The sequence below is a fragment of the Lagopus leucura genome, unplaced genomic scaffold (genome assembly GCF_019238085.1).
Source record: "Lagopus leucura isolate 7727_CA_CO unplaced genomic scaffold, USGS_WTPT01 Super-Scaffold_100002, whole genome shotgun sequence".
Taxonomy (NCBI): Eukaryota; Metazoa; Chordata; class Aves; order Galliformes; family Phasianidae; genus Lagopus; species Lagopus leucura.
Genome location: NW_024962263.1, coordinates 17,669,056 through 17,687,311, shown reverse-complemented (window position 1 = coordinate 17,687,311; position 18,256 = coordinate 17,669,056). Strand labels below are relative to the sequence as shown.

Sequence of the window (18,256 nt, the reverse complement as noted above, 5' to 3'; positions counted from 1 at the left end):
AAGTTCAAAGTGCAAGATCCTTCACACTGTTGTTTCCAAAGTTGAATTTAATTATAGCTACTTGTAAGACCAGAATCTAATAATCTATTTGCAAGCATTCACATAGGTGGTTAACTTCATGCATAAACTCAATATGCCTACTCCTAAACACAGCATCAGCAGGATCAAAGTTCCAAATAGGCTTTGCAAGACTGGCACTACTCCTCATGAAACTAATGCCAGAATTCTTTTGGCTTCAGAGGAAGCGAGATCAGTGTGAATAGAATAGTGTAATAAAAATAGATTTTATTGGTTGTAATAGTTCTTCAAAATTCATTGTCTTCATTTGCATTCAAACTGTGGATATTATTATGCCAAAACTGTTGGTATTTTTTATGAATTTATTTATTTATTACTTTGGCATTATGTTTGAAGACATGCCTTCCTTCTTTCTCTTTATGGTAAAGAAGGCACATATGGTAAAAATAGAGACGGAACAGACAGTTATTTCAGCCCCAAAATTAGACTAGATATGGAACAGAAATAGAAGTATTGGGGATGCGTTGGATAAAATATATATTCTCTAAGAAAAAAAAGGCAAATGTCCTTTCTCCTTCCTTTCACAGTCTATCTATGTGCAGAACTCATGAAAAAAATTCTGTCAGAAGATCCTCTCATACATAGCTCTTCTGGACATAGAATTGTTTCCTCCTTCTTTAGTAAATTTGTAATGCTTAGGAAAAGAGTTGGACTTTCTGGATATTTCTTAGGAAATAGCTGGATATTTCTTAGGAAAAGAATTGGACTTGGTCTGGCTAGTTTTTAAATGGGAACTGTTGAGGAATCTCAAAGGAAGTTCTAATTTTGGGAAGACCCTAAAAGAAGTGAAGTTTCCTTTTATGGTCCAAAAACATTTTTTTTCATATAGTCTGGCATTCACTGTGAGATTTTCTGTAATGAGCACAGCAAAACTTTTCCTAAGACCTGAATTCTGTCTTTTCCTTCAGCGGGAAAACAAACAAACAAAAAATAAACAAACAAAAGAAACACCTTCAAGAAAAGAAGAAATGAGAAAAGAGTCGTCAGTCTGAAAAATCAGTAACTTTCCAGAGACAGACCCAGGTATCTGGAACATAAAGCCTGACATTTTTTGTTAGACTGACACAAAGAGGACTGTTGTTGAAATGCTGTTATTAGGACAGCTGTCTAGATCTTCTAGTCATGGTCTAGCAGTCTGAAACAACTGAGATTGGTTTGTTTAAATTCCTAGATTTCCTGTGAAACAGGCCACGGTCAGTGCACTAATCCCAGGAGGCAGCTCTCTCCTGGAAAAGTTAGGATGTACTGGCACAGCCTTTCTTGTTGACTCTGAACACAGCAGCAATATATTTTAGAAGCACCTGAATTGGTCTCCTGGGAGAACTCAGTATCAGGAAGCTGAGAAATAGCTCATAGTCATTGTCAAAGCAGAGACTTTGTATAATGTAACTTCCTGCAAATACCACTCAGCAGAGAACTATGTTCAAGGTTGTATTACTGAGTAGGAATGAGTGTGGAAGGATGTATATTTACTAACATTATTTCAGTCTTCCCAACAATAGCTGTATTTGTACATCAGGTAGGATAGAGAAGACAGAGTGGAAATATTTGATTTATAAAATAATTGGAGCCAAATCTGGAGGACTCTCACCTGGAGTGTTCACAAAAACACACTTCCCTCTTAAGGAGCACGTATAATAATTCGCATTCATTCTGGCTAAATTGTGAATGGTCTGTGGCTCACGAGAAAGCTCTGAGGGAGACTGTCTACTCCGCCTGCAGCACAGAAGATAGCAGAGTGCCTGTGGGAGGGGTGCTGAATTCATAAGTGACAGCAGATCATCCTTCTGAAGATAATAGGAACTCTGAGCCATCAAGTAGTCAAATTCAGTTGCTTCAGACTGTTATACCATGAATAAATGATCCAGACAGCTGTCCTGCTGCTGCTATGGGATGTGTGATAACAGGTCACGCTAAGAAGGGGTGGGAGGTGGCAGTATGCACAGAAGGCTGTAGAACCTGCGACTTGGCAGTGTCCTTTGGTCCTAACAATGTAGAAAAAATTTCTTCTGCCCAGCAGAAATGGCCTTGAGAACTGTGGGGTACATTCTCGACAAAATGGTGAGCATGAGAAGAGATTTTACTAAGCCTAGTTGCTAAAGGAAAAGTGAAGAAAAAGTGCTGCCTACAAACATTGTCACTGTTTTCAAAGTAAGAAGAGAAGGGAAGCTTGGACCATACATGCAGAGAAGTCATTAAGCTAAAGGCACTCAGACCAAACTTGCTCCTGCTTTACTAGCACACATGCAGAAAATCATTTGAAAGCACATTCAACTGAAATTGGCATGAAGAATAAAATGAATTAACCAGTTCAGTGAACAATAACACATTTAACATTTAAATACTCTTTTTCTCTTTTGTTTTACTGTTCAACAAATAAGGAACAGTAATTAAAACCAGTCTTCTAAAAGAAGAAAAGAAAAATGAAAGGGGGACATTGCAGTACTTTTCATCTTTGTTTCTGGATTGTTACACATCATTCATGCCATTCATCAGTATAAATGGTCTTGTCTGTATTCCCATTTCTATTGTAAAACTGTAGCTAAAGCAAACCCAGATGGTGACTCTAAGAAAGCCCAAATCGAAGATTTTCTCTCTATACACTGAATGATTTGGCTGTCAATCCCAATTTAGAAAGCATCTTATTACTCCAACAACCACATGATAAACCCAAGCAAGCATTGGAATGAAGCACTTTAGATGTTAGAAAATTCCTTATGTGGTGGGATAAAAAGATGCATCATTTTTAAGAGAAAGTATGTTTTAAACTATGCTAACTTGGGACAATTAAATACCACCTATCATATAAAAGATATGTTGATTATATATAAAAAAAGTACATTATAAACATAAACAAAAGATACTAAGATTCAGTTGGAAATCATGAGCGGTTAGGATTTTTCATAGTTCCAACACGTACATAATTAAATAGATGAAAGAAAAATGTAAAACAGGACTGGCAAAAGGGTTGAGGGACTAGAAGAATGCAAATGAGACTTGAAATGTGATTTGACTACTTGAAAGTCCAAAGGAATTTTCATCTGTACCACATTCATGCACTGCAGCTAGAAATTAATAATCTCTGCATATAACTAGCTGTTGAGAAAATGGACCTCTGCAATATATTTTGGTCATCACATCATCAGACAGATATCAGAGAGAGTCCAAGAAAAACTGTCTTAGGTGTAGGCAGGCTGAATTTTAAAGAAAGATTAAAAGAGCCAAAATATGTTTAGCTTGGATAAGAGATGACAAAAGGAAGACATGATAATTATCTACAGATAGCTGAAGGGCTTAAACACCATTAAAAGAAAAGTATTATTTAGTTCCTAGCAGAGGAGTGGAAGGATGAAATTAAGAAATAAAAAAATTATGTTATGCAGCAGAATCTTTCTGGCAGTGATGTATATTACACTGTACAAAATGATACCAGTTCTGTCACTTGATACTGCAAAGTTAAGCTGGGTGAAGTAATGGAGACTGTACAGTCAGGGAAATTTCTAGAAAGATGGACTGAATAATCCCATTAGTCCCTATAATAGTGATGTATATGACACATACCAGGGAACACTATCTGCATGTGAAACATTGTCACAAATCTGCACTATGATTCAGTTTGAAATATTTAAATTACAAACATATATACATTTTTTAAGATTGCTGTTACTAAAAAGTATAGAAACAGCAAATTGCTTCTAAAATGAGAAAGAAGACATTCATAGCTCAAGTCAAGCCTTAAAAGAAATTAAAATATCAGAGAAGTTTAAGCATGCAAACAAGTTTGTGTCCTTCAAACTCCCATCCTGACAATAAAACTTCCTTGCTGTAGTTCCTATGATTATATATTCATTGTGTAAATATCAAAGAAACATCACCACATGTACATACATATGCACTTGATACATCAGTTCTTTACCACCTCACTAACTTCTGCTCTTCTTAAATGTAAGTGCTAAACTCTTCAGCTCCTGATGGCTGATAACTGGAAATATCTGAATTTCCAGTCAAAACTGAGGAGTGTTTGTCATAATTTTACTAAAGATGCAATCGTGGATTTTTAATACAAGTCCTCAATAGACTACGCATGCTTAGTGAAGACATACAGTTAAAAAAAAAAATAAAAAGTGAATGTTTTCTTGTGCTAAATGATAATAACCTGAATTATCTGTTTTTAGGGCTGAACAGAATAGATTATTAAATCAGATTACTAAATTCAGCAGCACTGAATCAATATTAAGTAACTTTAGACTCTTTTTCATACTCTCATTAGATTTAAAGATTACCCTTGATCCTGAGTCTTTTGATTCTCTATTAACTCAAAAATGTTGTCTGAAAATTTTTACAAGTGCAGTAATAGTAAAAAATATATATACAAAAAATATGAAATAATAGTAAAAAAAAAAGTAAATTACTTTTTTCTCTTCTCTGCAACATGAAAATATAAAATAAGGCATAATACACTATTCTCGAAACAGTAGCAGACGAAGTCTTTGCATATTACTCACGTTGTCCTGTGTTAATACAACCACAAGGCTTTTTCTCATGTATTTTCAAGTCCCTTTCCAAGGTACAACCCAGCAACTGAGTTTCTTTATGCGTACAAAGTTCTATATGCATAGAAAATTAAACATATCTAATAAAATAAAGTACTTTTTATCAACCTCAATTCTGGTAATATCAACAAGACTTTAAAAATTAAATTGTTCAGTATTATGAACCTCTGGTACAGAAATTATATTCTTAGTAGTCTGATTTTAATTTTGTGTTCTTTTGTTTAGAGGAAGGAAATCTAGTGAAACATATTTACACAAATTTAATCTGATATATTCATTGTTACTAAGTGTTACCGGAAAAGCCTGAAGTTAATAACAGCAAAATAGCACTTGATGTCTTGCTATAAAATTTTCCTGTCATTAGCCAAAAAATGTAAAGATGTGATAATGCTCCAAAGTGGCACGTGCTTTTCTGGAAAGTTGTCTTTTTTTGTTTATTTGTTTAAATAATTTATTAAGCCATCTCAGCTAAAGGGAGCACAAGCTCCTATACCTTCACTGAACACCGCTTCAGGCATTAGCGTTCTTGAGAATGCTGCTAAGGCATTAGCAGTCACTCCAAAGGAAGTTTCCTCTCGGATCCCACACTTTGGGTAATCCTCCAGATACCATCCAGATCCCAGAAGAACCACAGCTGCACAAACACTGCACATCAGACCCAAGTGATATAGAAAAGGGAAGGAATTTGTGCAGACTGGGAGGAGCAAACCCTTCTTGTTAGATCGACTCATGCTCATCATCCTCATGTCTTTCATACAACAGGAGATTTTCCACGTGAAAAAATTAATATAGTTTGAGTCTCCTGAATAATGCATGGTTGGGTTCACAGTCCTTCATATGTAGGTGCATATTTATGCATTTTAAAATCAAGATTAGTGATTTTAGCAGTCAGGAGCTTAGAGCTTACCTGATATGTAATGATTAGTAGCAGTGTAAACAAATTATTCTTTGCTTCTTTGGACAAAATGGAACATTATGCAGAATTGACAGAGAAGCAGTGGCTGCAGACACCCAGACTCTAATAATAGGCCAGAATCCACTGAGAAGCTTTTAAACTTTTCATAAGGCTTATAAATCTTACATAAGGATTTTCGTAAAACATGCTAGACAATATGAGAAATAAAACATGCTGCAGCTCAGTTATCAGCCTCTCCAAACTGTCAGTTCTGCCTGTTGACAAGTTCCAGTGCTTCCTCCCTGCCCTTCATCTAAAGATTTTTGTTCATCTGTTTATTAATCCTTGCAGTCAGCTCCATTTTCTGCTTTTGCATTTCTCATTACAAGCTGAGTATCTTATCAAAAGACATTGCCACATCAGAAAATGCATTGTCTTTATTCAGTTTTAACATCATTTTCACTGCCTCACTGAGCAGGCAGAATCACAGGACAACATGGTGGAAGGCAGCTCTGTCCTGCAGTTTACTTAATCTTCAGTTATTTGGAGGAGGAAGAACATAGTAGGAATGTGGAGCTGCAGGAAACACACTGGGTTCAACCCCTTCCAACTCTTCAACCTGAATTTTCTATACTGCTATGGTAGAAAAACATGAGAGCACTTACTCTACCAGGACCACAAATTGTAGATTCTGAGCACCGTTTTACTGAATTTGTGAAGTGTGGATTTGTCTATCGTGGTGCTCCCCATGTTGTGCTGTGCAGCTCTACAACCCAATGGCTGGAGGAGCTGCTCCAACTTAGTGAAGAGCTACTGCTCTGCTGTGTTTTGGTGGGGAAAAGGTCTGCTATGCTGGGTGTCTGGATGTACCTCAGTACTGCTATCAATGGGTAGAGGGAGTATAGAAAGCTAGGGTGAAAATGAAGTTAAGTGCCTCCTGCCTTAAAATCCTAAGAAAACAGGGAGAGCAAAGGGATCTGGGATGCTACATCAGATGTTCAGCTTTTGTAGAAGCTAAAACTTCATTTTGCACCAGCTGCATGCAACCCAAGCACCAGGGGATAGAACAGAGAAATGAAGCTGTGTTATGCTGCCTCAGTCCTTCATTTAGGCTGAAATGTTTTACTGTTCAATAAAGTTCTAAGGCAAGAAGTAGTACAGCTCTTGTAAACCTAAAGGCATAAATTGAACAAGAACAGTCTTTGATCACTTTCCTTTTGCATCACATAAATATTAGCTTTGTTTTATATCTTTTGGATACTAAAACCTGAATAAATCTTTCCTTTTTCTCTCAAGGCTGAAGTAAAGTGTTGGGACAAAGCACAAAACAGCAGTCATGCTGACTCCAGAGAAAACTGTGGCTCAGTGGAGGATTTATCACTTGCTTGGATCCTCACCTGGGACTGACCTGGGCCACAAGTAGATCCAAACAAGGCAGCACACAGTGCAGTCAGGAACTGGAGGCTATACTGTTGCTTCAAACCCAGTTTGGTTAAATGTTTATAAAGGGATGTTTATAAAGGGATATAAGGGATTACTCAGGATGGCTCTGCCGCTATGAGATTAGCCAAGCTTTCCTTTATCAGTTCTCCTGTGCAGTCCTTTGCTCATGTAATGAAACCCAGAATCCATAGAGAATAATGTCACTGTGGAGTCACCTTTACAAAGATTTCCTCATGAGAGCCTCAGGTAGAAAGTTCTTGATGAGCACATCCGTGATTCCCTATGGCCTGGTGGCCTGACACAAGCCATGTCAAGTCCAGTAATTTGCCTCTAAAATTGATTCTGCTCTCCTCCTATATGAACTGGAATTTCCATGTCACATTTCCTCCACAGTCTACATTTTTTGTTTCTTATTGCCTCCGCAACATTCCTTTTCTGTTTGGCCATACTGAACCTCAGCACTGTATTCTGTTTAGCTTTGCTCCTCTCACATCCAGAGCCATCTGGAATGATTCTGTGCTATTATCCCAGCTAGAAAGGGGAAAATAGAAGCATATGAGATCCATCCACAGGTCTGCAATCAGTGTGAGACTGAAATTTCTTTGCATGTAAATCCTAAAATGTGTCTTTGAAAAAAAAGGCTGTTTAAAGGACATTAAAGAGCTTACAAGCAAATAAATGACCAAATATATAAGGAACTCTTGCTTAAAGGCAATTAATTATTTAATCACAGCCATAAACTAGATCATTTCAGGTCAGAAAAGTAAAGATATGTTTACAAACAACTGAAGGAGAAATTCAGACTGCTAGAACTTGAAATCTGCTTATATCACAATGGTTAAAATATGCATTCTTATGGAAAAGGCCATAAGATCTATAATTAAAAATACTGGGAATCTTAAATTTATAACAGAAATAATATTGCAAGTTTGACTCTGTTTATGACTGTGCAGAATAACCAACTGACAATGTTACATGAAGCAGATAAGCTTTGCTTAGATGTTGGTTTAAGACCTGACCCTTCATAATTCTCTTTCTGTTGAGCCATGAGAAGTTCACAGCTTGAGGTGACATGGCTGCAACCATTAAACCTCTGCTTTAATCTCACAATTGCTTTTTAGAATGTTTGAAAAATCCATTGCTGGAGAAATTTGGAGTAACAGCTCTTGATCAGAAACTAAAAAGACTATTATATGAGCTGAAATAAAATGACAGTTTGTGCTCTGGGATATGAACCAGCTTTGTAAGATCACATCACCAGGTGGTACAAGTGCTGTGAAGTAAACCAGAGCTATTACAGTCATATTGCTTCTTTCCTTTCTTTCTGGCTTCTTAGGTATGCTCAGTTAATTTAAAAGCTTTCCCTGCCAAGTTCCTTTTTTTCTGCCTTTGAGCTGAATGTACTCTTGATTTTCAGCATCCATTTTCTCCACAAACAGGTCAATCACTGAAAGCAGTAGTGCCTAAACTTCTTACATACTTTGTCTACATATACTTTTACTTCCAAACTCCCGACTTTCAAAAGCTTAATATGATTGCATATGCCAACGGGAGATCACTCGCTGTTCTTCACAAGCATCAGTAAATTGAGAATTTCCTAACTATAAATAAAGGTTACCTGCCTTCGTCAATTTTAAACCCTGATTTAATTTGATTTTGCCTTGCTGGATTTGGGAAATAAGATTTGCAGCTGCAACTGCTCCAGAAGCAGATCTAGGGAAAATAATAATAATAATTGCATGTCAAAAGAATCCTAGCAATCTGGTACTTGTAAAGATATAACTTTCCCCTAGCACACATTTGATTAGTTGGGCCAGAAAATATTTACCTTTACTCCATGTTCTTGCTAGTCTTATAAAAACCCACACAGACTGAAAAATTAGTCTGCATCTGCTCCAAAATGTGAAGGAGTGTTCCACAGCTAAAGTCTCTGGCTGTTCGCAGTGTACATGCTGCAATATCACACAAGGCCAATGAATAAAATGTTTACCATCCCCAGCAAGGAATGGCATGTGTTCCCTTCAGTCTTAAGGCTACATATTTCAGACTAAGGTTAAAACAAAACTGTACTTTTCTCGTAGTGGCTACAGGAGCAGCTCCATTTGATTTCTGGAACAAGGCACTACAGTTCTTCAATTGATATTACTGTGTCACTTGTCAATGAGCCACGTAACTGAATGCTCTTGGGTACATATTCTATTGCAAATGTGAAACAAAGCATATTAATGTAAACTGTTATGAAAGGAATTAATATTACACTCATCTTGCTTCACAGTAAAGTCAAAGCAGATACTTTCCATTTCTGTGACTGCTGTATAGCGGGAATTAAGCTGAAACAAAATGATTGCTTTCAAACGACAGTTCATAATCAGAAGATGGAGATTTTTATGGCTTGTCTTGAAGAGCAGTCACTTTTCTCTCAGATTCCTACAAGTGTACAGATGCTGAGCAGGAAGCCACCTCATTGAGCAGAATAGGATCTGAGACTGTACTGGGGAGGAATGCATGGGAGAAGGAAGATGGAAGGCAAGATGTGATTGTTTCAGGTTATGAAGACAAAGTGTAGAAGCTAGAGAACAGAATTCAGGAAGGGGGGAGAAATAGGAGGAGGAAGTAAGTTAGTTATCCAGCATTGCTTGAAGGTAGGCAGATGGAAATGTGTATATATAGTACTTGAATGATCACTGAGCCAAATGAGACTTCAAATTAGAGATATTGTTGGGGAAGGATCAAATACGACAGTATCTCTTGGGATACAGGGAAAATAAACTTTTTTTTTTTTCTAGAAATGTAGAAATAATATTGAAGTATCCAGAACAAAGAGGAAAAAAAGAACAATCCTCTGAAATTTTTTTAAAAAAAGGCATCTGTCATTAGCACAAGGAAAAAAGGCAGCAAAGTGGGACTGTAAGCTAAAGGGATGTGGCTCAGGAGGAAAAAGAAACCAGGTGAGCAAGAGAGAAAGATGAACCCTAAAATAGGAGACTGGTATTAGATATATCATAAAAGATAGAAGAAAACAGTAAGAGGATTAGAAATTATAACAATCTGGAGCAGGAGCTGAGACATACTGGTGCAAGAATCTGAATTGGTTAGACTGGATAAACTAAAACTTAAAGCAGAGGTCTGAAAAATAGTTGAGGAGATTGGGACTTCAATAAAGGTGATGGATGGAGTAGAGCTTGTGTGGTGACAGGAACAGACAGGACAACAGAACAGTGTGTAGAATGCACTAGTGACAATAAAAATCAAACCAAATTCCTAAGTCCTGCCATCATTTATCTATGCAAAACCAACTGGCAGTGTCTCCCTCGAGCACAATACCATGCAGAGAAAAGTAGCTGTTGCTTAATCTGCTATTAAATGCATGAGGTGCTGGAAACAAACCTTCCAGTTTTTCCGTGTATATATGCAGCTATGAGAAACATTTTGATGTCATAGAATAGGAGTCATTGCTTTGAAGAAAAAGCAAATATAAAAAGTGCACATACACACACAAACAATTCAGAAGATCTATGGGATTAGAAATTCGAGTAATATCCTGTTACACAGGTAACTTTATCTTGCCTGTGCTTGAACATTAAAAACACAGTTTAAGGAAAAAACTTATTTCTATTTTCCTAGTCTTTATTTGACAAAGCATTGCACACCCATAACAATTTCTGAACCAGAGTGAACTAGTTCTGAAAATAAATAAGGCTTTTTCTTTGGAAGCTCATGCTGGCAAAATGGTCTTGATCCCAAGATACTGAGAGAAGGACTGACCTGTGTCTAGTACATGATTTATTTATCTTTTAATATCATGGTTCCCTGATTCTAAACTTGGGCAGGATAATTCAGTTCCCACAGCTTTCTTACTTTGAGTGGTTCTCCTGGTTTGTAAGACAAAGCTCCTGAGTCAAACAGAGATCTGAAGGGCAGTTCTATGGCTAGGAATATTATACTCATTGTAATTGGAGTCATATCTGGGGTTCACACCAGGAGCAAAAATCCTTTCATGTCTTATGCCAGAAGATCAGTCCCTAGGAAATCTGACAACTTCAAAGGTGTTGGTGTAAAGTTGCTAAACTTCACAAACAATGTTAGATAAAGTTCCCTATTCTAGATAGCATTGCATGTAACACTGTTTTGCCATTCATTTTAATTTGCTGTTGTTTAAATACCTGTCTCTAGCATCCATAAAGTATGTATGCATGCAGAAGTGATTTTTGTAAAGTTCTAGCGTCCCTTGCACCAGAAGTAATGAATTTTAAAACATTTGCATACTCATAAATAACACACATTATCATGAGCTTCACGACATGTTTTTTTTTTCCCTCATAGACAATTTACAGCCATTGCAAACAAGGAGTCTGAGAACAGCATGAGCTCATTGTTCTTTTCAGAAGGGCTTTGGGATTTCTAATGTCCGCAAAGTACTTAAGACTTAATCTTAGCGCTTACGCAGATCATTTCTTGCAGCACTGTGGAGAAAATAGAAATTGACAAAATAGCTCTTCTGAGATAAATAAACTCCAGATTTAATGCAGTTTGAAAATCAGGTGCTGTGGAGTAATGCTCCAAAATAGCTTCAAAGACAGTCACCCTTGCAGGTGCTGAATACTTGTGGCCCCTTTTCTCCTCATGCTTAGTTTCTTGTTTTTTATTGATTGTGTGCTCTGCTCTTCATTTTATCTTTCCTAGCAAATACCATCCAGCAAAACAAACTTGTTTAAAAATCCTGTTCTTACAACTTGGTTCCATTTACAGGAAAAAAGAGAAGTATACAGTCCTGAATGTTTTTAATGGCTCCCAGCAAAATATTTTTCTTACAGTCTTCACTCTTACTGTTATCTCCCCTTTCCTGATAAGTCTAGCTAAAGAAGTTTTTGTCAGATGACATGGATTACATTGTTCTGCTTCCTTTCATGTGAGCTTTGTTTCCCAGAATTTTGCCTTCTGTTGCATACAGTGCAGATTTGTCTTTTTTCCCCATCTATTGTTTGGCAGGTTGTTGACTTTGTTGTCATTGTAATGGGTATCTTAATGGCCAAACTGCTGTAGGAAAACATTTCAGAGAAATTGAACTAATTGGTATAGAGACTATGCCACCCAGAAAATGGCATGGTCTGTTGCCTCAGAGAACATCACTTGCTTTTCCATGTTTGTTTAGATAGCATATTTACTTGGAACATGTTCAGACTCCTCCTTAAAACATGAAGAAACTGTTGCAGCCATTCTTTACATCTATGAGACAAACTACATTTTAAACAGCTGAAAGACAGTAATCACTTAAGGTGAGCTTCAAAATTATAACCACATGCAATGTTTTGAACCAAATTTATGTCTTTCTAACACAATCATTGAATTTCTTCATATGTATTAAGAATATTAAACTCATGGACTATTGGTCACTAACACAACAGTAAAAAATTTTTACTTGGATAAAAAGTCAGCACTTGAATACAGGCAATTTCTTCCAGGGCATAAAGTCACAATCAGACCTGTATTGGATTAGTACAAGGTTTATCACTGAATTCGAACTGCAGAAGATCAAATTCAATATGGAGAATCAAATCTATCCTCAGATAAATGAGAACTAAATAAGAGATTTCAGGATTGACATGTGAAAATTTATAGAAATTAAAGTCATCTTAAAAAGCTGGACTAAGAAAACTGCATTGAGAGATTTCTAGCTTAATTTTTACTGAATGTCACCTGGCTTGCTGGAACCAATCTCTTCTCTTAAAGCAAAGTACCTCCCTCCAAAATCCATTGAATACAATGTGAGACTTAATTCTAGGTAGGAACAGGCCCCTCTAAGAAATCTCTAATACTAGATCATAGTTCATATCTTTCACTCATGAACCATCTGAATTCAGTAAGTAATGCTGGGAGTAGTTCTGTAGTTTGCAAGTGCTCATGGTCAGTAAGTAGAAAAGTTAGGCTGGAATACAAGACTATTTTGTAATATTCCTCATTTTTTAACCATAAATGAGAATTTGGACCCCCAAATAATTATTTCAGGATTAAAAAAATTCGCCTGAACACCTAAGAATGGCTTAGGATTCAGTATTACTGGGCTCTATGTATGGAGAAACCACCTTGAAATGGTGATATCTCCTGTGTAGTTGCAAACCAGTATTTAAAATACTTGAATCTCCTAGCAGGGAGTTGTGAAGAAAACAAACAAATCTTCCATTGAGAAATGATGATTCTGCTGTCGTACAAAAAACTGCTCAACAGTGCGATTACAGAGATTGCTATCTGGTTTCAAGATACAATGTTGTTTTCAATGACACAGTGGGACTATTTTGTTAGGCTACCACTGGGGGAAAAGGTTCCCATCATTGCCTTTGTTGTAGAATGTCTTAATCCTTTGTCAGGACAGAAATGTGACACAGACCCACAACTAAATACTTTTCTGTATTAGAAAATAATTAAGGATGTATTTTTAAAAAACGGGAGCAAACAACAATAGTAATATTTAAGCAATAATTAATAGTGGATTAATGAAGCAGGAGCTGGACACTTTCACGTTACATTTTTTCAAAGGAATACAACAGATAATCTAAAACGTATTTTGCATTTTAGGAATATCAATGCTGAGTTAAAATATACGTAGTTAATAAACATGGATTATGTTAAATAGTCCAAATTAAGTTTGTAATCAATTATTTCATTTGGAATACAAACTTTGAATGGTTATGCATGCAGTAATGTCTGTATACTTCATAGCCAAGAGTAACATTTTATTATTTGATCATAGTTCCATCTGATAAACATTAATATTCAAAAGTTGAAGACTTCTATTACATCTGTAGTATTGCTTTTTACATTCTGCAACTGAAAATATTTCCTGAAGTCAAGTAGATCCAGCATAAATTTGTACAACCAGCATAGATTTGCACTGGAAGTATGCATAATGATTTCCTATACCTTACAGTATTTTTGCATAGGAGCTTCTTTGTTGGTGCATAACTCTGGTTTGCTTCAAAATTTCTAGCAAGGCTGGAAATACGTGAGCAAAATCAATACATTACATTTGTATAGTAGCTCCTCTCTCTCTCTCTTATTTCAGGAAAGCAAGCTGTACCAGTAAGCAGAAGGTTTTGCTGGCAAGCTAAGGACTGCTGAGCACAGCCATGTAGGTCAGCAATCACATCCTCACAATCTCAGCCAAGACAGATGTAACAATTATTTATTAAAAAATTTGTTCTTTGCTAGAAGTAGAGACTAAGTGGTTTCTGTGAAAGGGGCAGCACTCGCTGTCACCTGTTGACATGGAATGTACAGCCTGCTTTTTCACTTTTCAGAGCAGCTTTTGTGTAAGATCCTGACATCAGACAAAACGTTTTTACTTCCTTAGTCTCAGGACACAATCTCTGAAACCGTGTCACTGCATGGTAACTTGTATGATCTTGTATGATACGAAACTACCCACACTTAATTATATTTTTCCAGCTAAATCATCTAAACTAGCATTTCTTTTCAATTTTGTTTTGTTTTGTTTTGTTTTGTTTTGTTTTGTTTTTTAGCAGCATTTACCTGTCACTGTGACAGACTTTAAAAAATTTCTGTCTTCTTACTAAGCTCTTTGCTACTGAATCCAGTGTCAGCAGCAGTTTGGGCTGCCTGAGAGTGACTGAAGGAGGAAAAGCTTTCTTACCTAATCGAACTGCTGCCAGCATCGAGGTCTTGTGCTGTCACTGCCCCTATGATTGTCCCCACGGGAGTGTCCTCATACACCTCCATTGTATACAAAGGCTTGCTGAAAACTGGAGGCTCATCCATGTCCAACACGTTTATCTTGACAGTGGCAGTGTCTTTGAATGGACCCACTGAGTGAAATCGATGGTCAAGATGGAGATTGGAAGCCTCTACTTTAAAGGTATATGCCTTCTTTGTTTCAAAGTCTAATGGCTGTGGAAAGAACAAAAGCAAAATATCAGCCCTGACTAAAAATTAAATTTTGCAAATTCACCGTGGTAGGATTAATCTGTTACAAATTAAGATGTCTTCAGTGTAAACTTCAGCTTCTGTACTGATAATTTAAATTTGTTTTGTAGTCACTGAAGAGGAATAGATAGGACATCTCATGCTAAGGTGGTTTCTGAAATAGTCTAGATTGATCTTGACTGCTTTTTCACATTAAAAAAAATCAGAATGACAGACATGGATGTAAACAGTTTCTGTAAATGTCTGAAATTAACTGTCTGAAGTTTACCTTTTGCAAAAGAGCTATGTGCATGCTAGTTGGAGATCAGCATTCACAATTTCCATGCACAGGCAGTAAGCCATCCCCAGTTGATCTAGTTCATTAACAGAAGATTTGAACTTCTTTTAGCAGAAAAGGGAAACATGACAACAATATAAATGATTTCAAGTGAAAACCCTGCTATAATAATGGGTCAAATCAACTTTCACATAAGACTTGCAGTGTGAATTCCTGTAAAACAGTTATCTTAGCAATGAACTGCTATTCAAGAGGTATATTTGAGAAGCACGTATGTGGAAAATGCAGTCTTTAGTCTGCCTTAAGATCCAAGGTATAACTGCTACCACCTTGAAGGCATCATAGCAGCTTTTGTACCTATCCGAGTTTTTGATGGAAATGCATTCTTCAGTCAGGTTGTTTTCATATGGGTTTATGTCAATATACGTCAATTTAGTATCTTTGGTTTTAGAAAAGCTATCATCTTGAAACCTCAATGCAGTGATATTTAGTTGAAAAGACACAAAAGCTTTATTTTCAGTTAAAGGGTTTTGCTGCATTGGCTTTCATGTTCTTAATATTAGTTAAGGAAGATTTTCCTGACATCTGGGTAAGACTGGCACCTAGTGGCTTCTGCCTATAATTGTCGAGATAGAAATTTTCCAAATGTGAAAGCATATCTAGAAAAGAGGGCAGGATCACAAGTGTAGGAGCTTTAACTTTTTTTTTTTTTTTAAATTTATTATTTTTTTCTCTAGACGTCATTACCACAGTGTTTCCAGCTATTTGTCACAGCTGGGATAGATTTAAATTATGCCATTTTCTGTCCTTTACACAACAAGACATAATTGACCAGATGCCTGGTTGGTGTAAATTGAGGCAGCGCTCCATTAAAATCAGTGGAGTTACTTTGATTTACATTTGCTGCGATGCTAGCATAATGCTTTAAAATCCTTATGAAAAACATTATAATTTTAATAGAATGCATGGTCAGAGTTGGGGATTTATAATTAGCCATTCTAGAACATATGTCCTAGAAATAATCTAGCTTAAAAGCCAAATGCTGCTGACCAATCCACTGTCACATGGAGCCATCCTTCTACAGATAAAATTCCCAGTAAAAGCCAGTATGAGTTCAAGCATCATGACTACAAGAAGAAACTAAGGCTAAGAAGCTAAAGGCGACAAAAACAAAACAAAACAAAACAAAACAAAAACATGGAAGGTCTTATTCTCAAGTGATGAATCCCTTAACTATTGCCTTTGCTACAAAAGGACATGCTGATTCACTGTCCAAATCGTTGTCATAGTCTTCTTTCAATTTCTATAATATTCATGTTCACTGTTGTATATTACCAAAAAATCCCCGCAAATGAGCAAGCAAAACAAATCCTTATACAGTAGATTGTAATATCTATTAAAAAATATTTTAGGAGAAGAAAACCTGGAGTTCACAGAACCAGTCTGGAGTGGAAAATAAGTAGTTAAGAGGGGTTAAGCTAGAGATAAAGATTAAAACAGAGTAAACAAGAAATCTAAGCTCCCGGATAAATAGTAATTCTAACTGATGCCTTGCTTGCATTGGCCATACCCCCTCAAAATGCACAAAACCTGATTCCTCTTATGCTCAAGTATATTTGAAGACAGGTGTGTTAGTAACAAGAAGCGATTTAAATGTGGTCCTTGAAGGCAGAGTTAAAGGCAGAAGTACCAGTTCCCGGTCCATGGGAATGCCCAGCACACAACTTTCATGATGTAAGGAACACAGTCCTTGTCTTGGGATGGACAGAAAGAAATAAAATTCCAGGCAGTTCTCGGCATATTTTACAGCACAGTATCTAGAAACCAGACACAGTTTCTGCTTTACTTATCTCTCCCAAGTACTATGAAGAAATGCTGTGGTACATTTTTGAAAAGACAGTTTGCCAAGAAAGAAACACATTTTCCCTTTGTAATGTAAGCAACCAGTTCTCTCCTTCTGTCCTCCTATGGACAGATAAATATAGTTGGAGGTTAAACAGTATTCAAAGCACAGATGGCACTCAAAATAAGAAGACACAGTCTGAAAGAGCTGAGCCATCACCACAGGAAGGAATCAGTGACAGACTCCCACAAAACAGCAGACTATAGCCTTTTAATATACAGGAGATTGACCTGCAGCTCACATGCCTGTGGAAAGGTGGGAAGACTGCAAGCAGTAAACAGGATTTAATTTCAAAATGAAAAATATTTTGTGCAACATGTCATGCAATAAATGAGTATGGTTTAAAATGATTGTGTTTGTGGGAAGGCCATCTTCTGATCAGTTCTGTACCCAGTTTTGCACGGTCGATCCATGCATATACATACTGACAGTCTCAAGTTTTGGCATTCATCTGTTATGCTTAGAGCCTGCCTTTGAAAACAGAAAATATTCAAAGTCTGCCTAGCTCTCAGAAAAACAAAAATGGGTTTTTAGTTTTGAAGATGTTAGAATAGCATTTATTTATATGCCTTATTTAATAGATTATCACTAAGATCTATGAAAGAAATGAGTGATTGAAACCTAATTTTAGCAGATAGTACCCAGTTCCATGTTCATTTACAGTCTGGAAAGCTGTTAAGGATACAAACCCAGTAGAACGTTAGGGAGAACGTTCCATTCTTAAAAAAAAAAAGGTCTTGAAGATTAAGATAAGAGATAATTATAGAAAAAAAACACAAAACATAACAAAAACAACAACAACAACAACAAAAAAAACAACTGTTTGACCAAGGCTTTCATTTTAGAATAAGTAGGATTTTTGCCCAGAGTAAACAGCACTACAGATAAAACTAAGGAAGCTTTTAACTATCTGTGGACTACTCAGCAACTATGGGAGTACTTCTACTTGATGCTCTATGTGCCAGTGTCAGAACAGATGTATGTGTCCCCCTCTATTCATTCTTGTCTTTTCTGTCGTGGCTTTAAGCTGCTCTATGTAGTTGCATAGTAAAATGCTATCAGCGTATACACAGCTGTGTGCAGCAAAGGTGTTTCACAAATCCCAAAATTAAATAACACATAAAGACAAATCATATTATCTTTCAGTCAGGAAGTACCATGAACAGGTT

General features: G+C 36.5%; 1 protein-coding gene across 1 annotated transcript in view; it reads right to left on the bottom strand.

Moving 5' to 3' along the window:
• Positions 1–18,256, bottom strand: part of CDH12 (cadherin 12) — a 138,199-nt gene that overhangs the window by 20,181 nt on the left and 99,762 nt on the right. Inside the window, exon 6 of the mRNA XM_042869178.1 lies at positions 14,618–14,871. Within this exon, the coding sequence (XP_042725112.1) occupies positions 14,618–14,871 (254 nt within the window). The remainder of the gene's footprint in view (positions 1–14,617; positions 14,872–18,256) is intronic.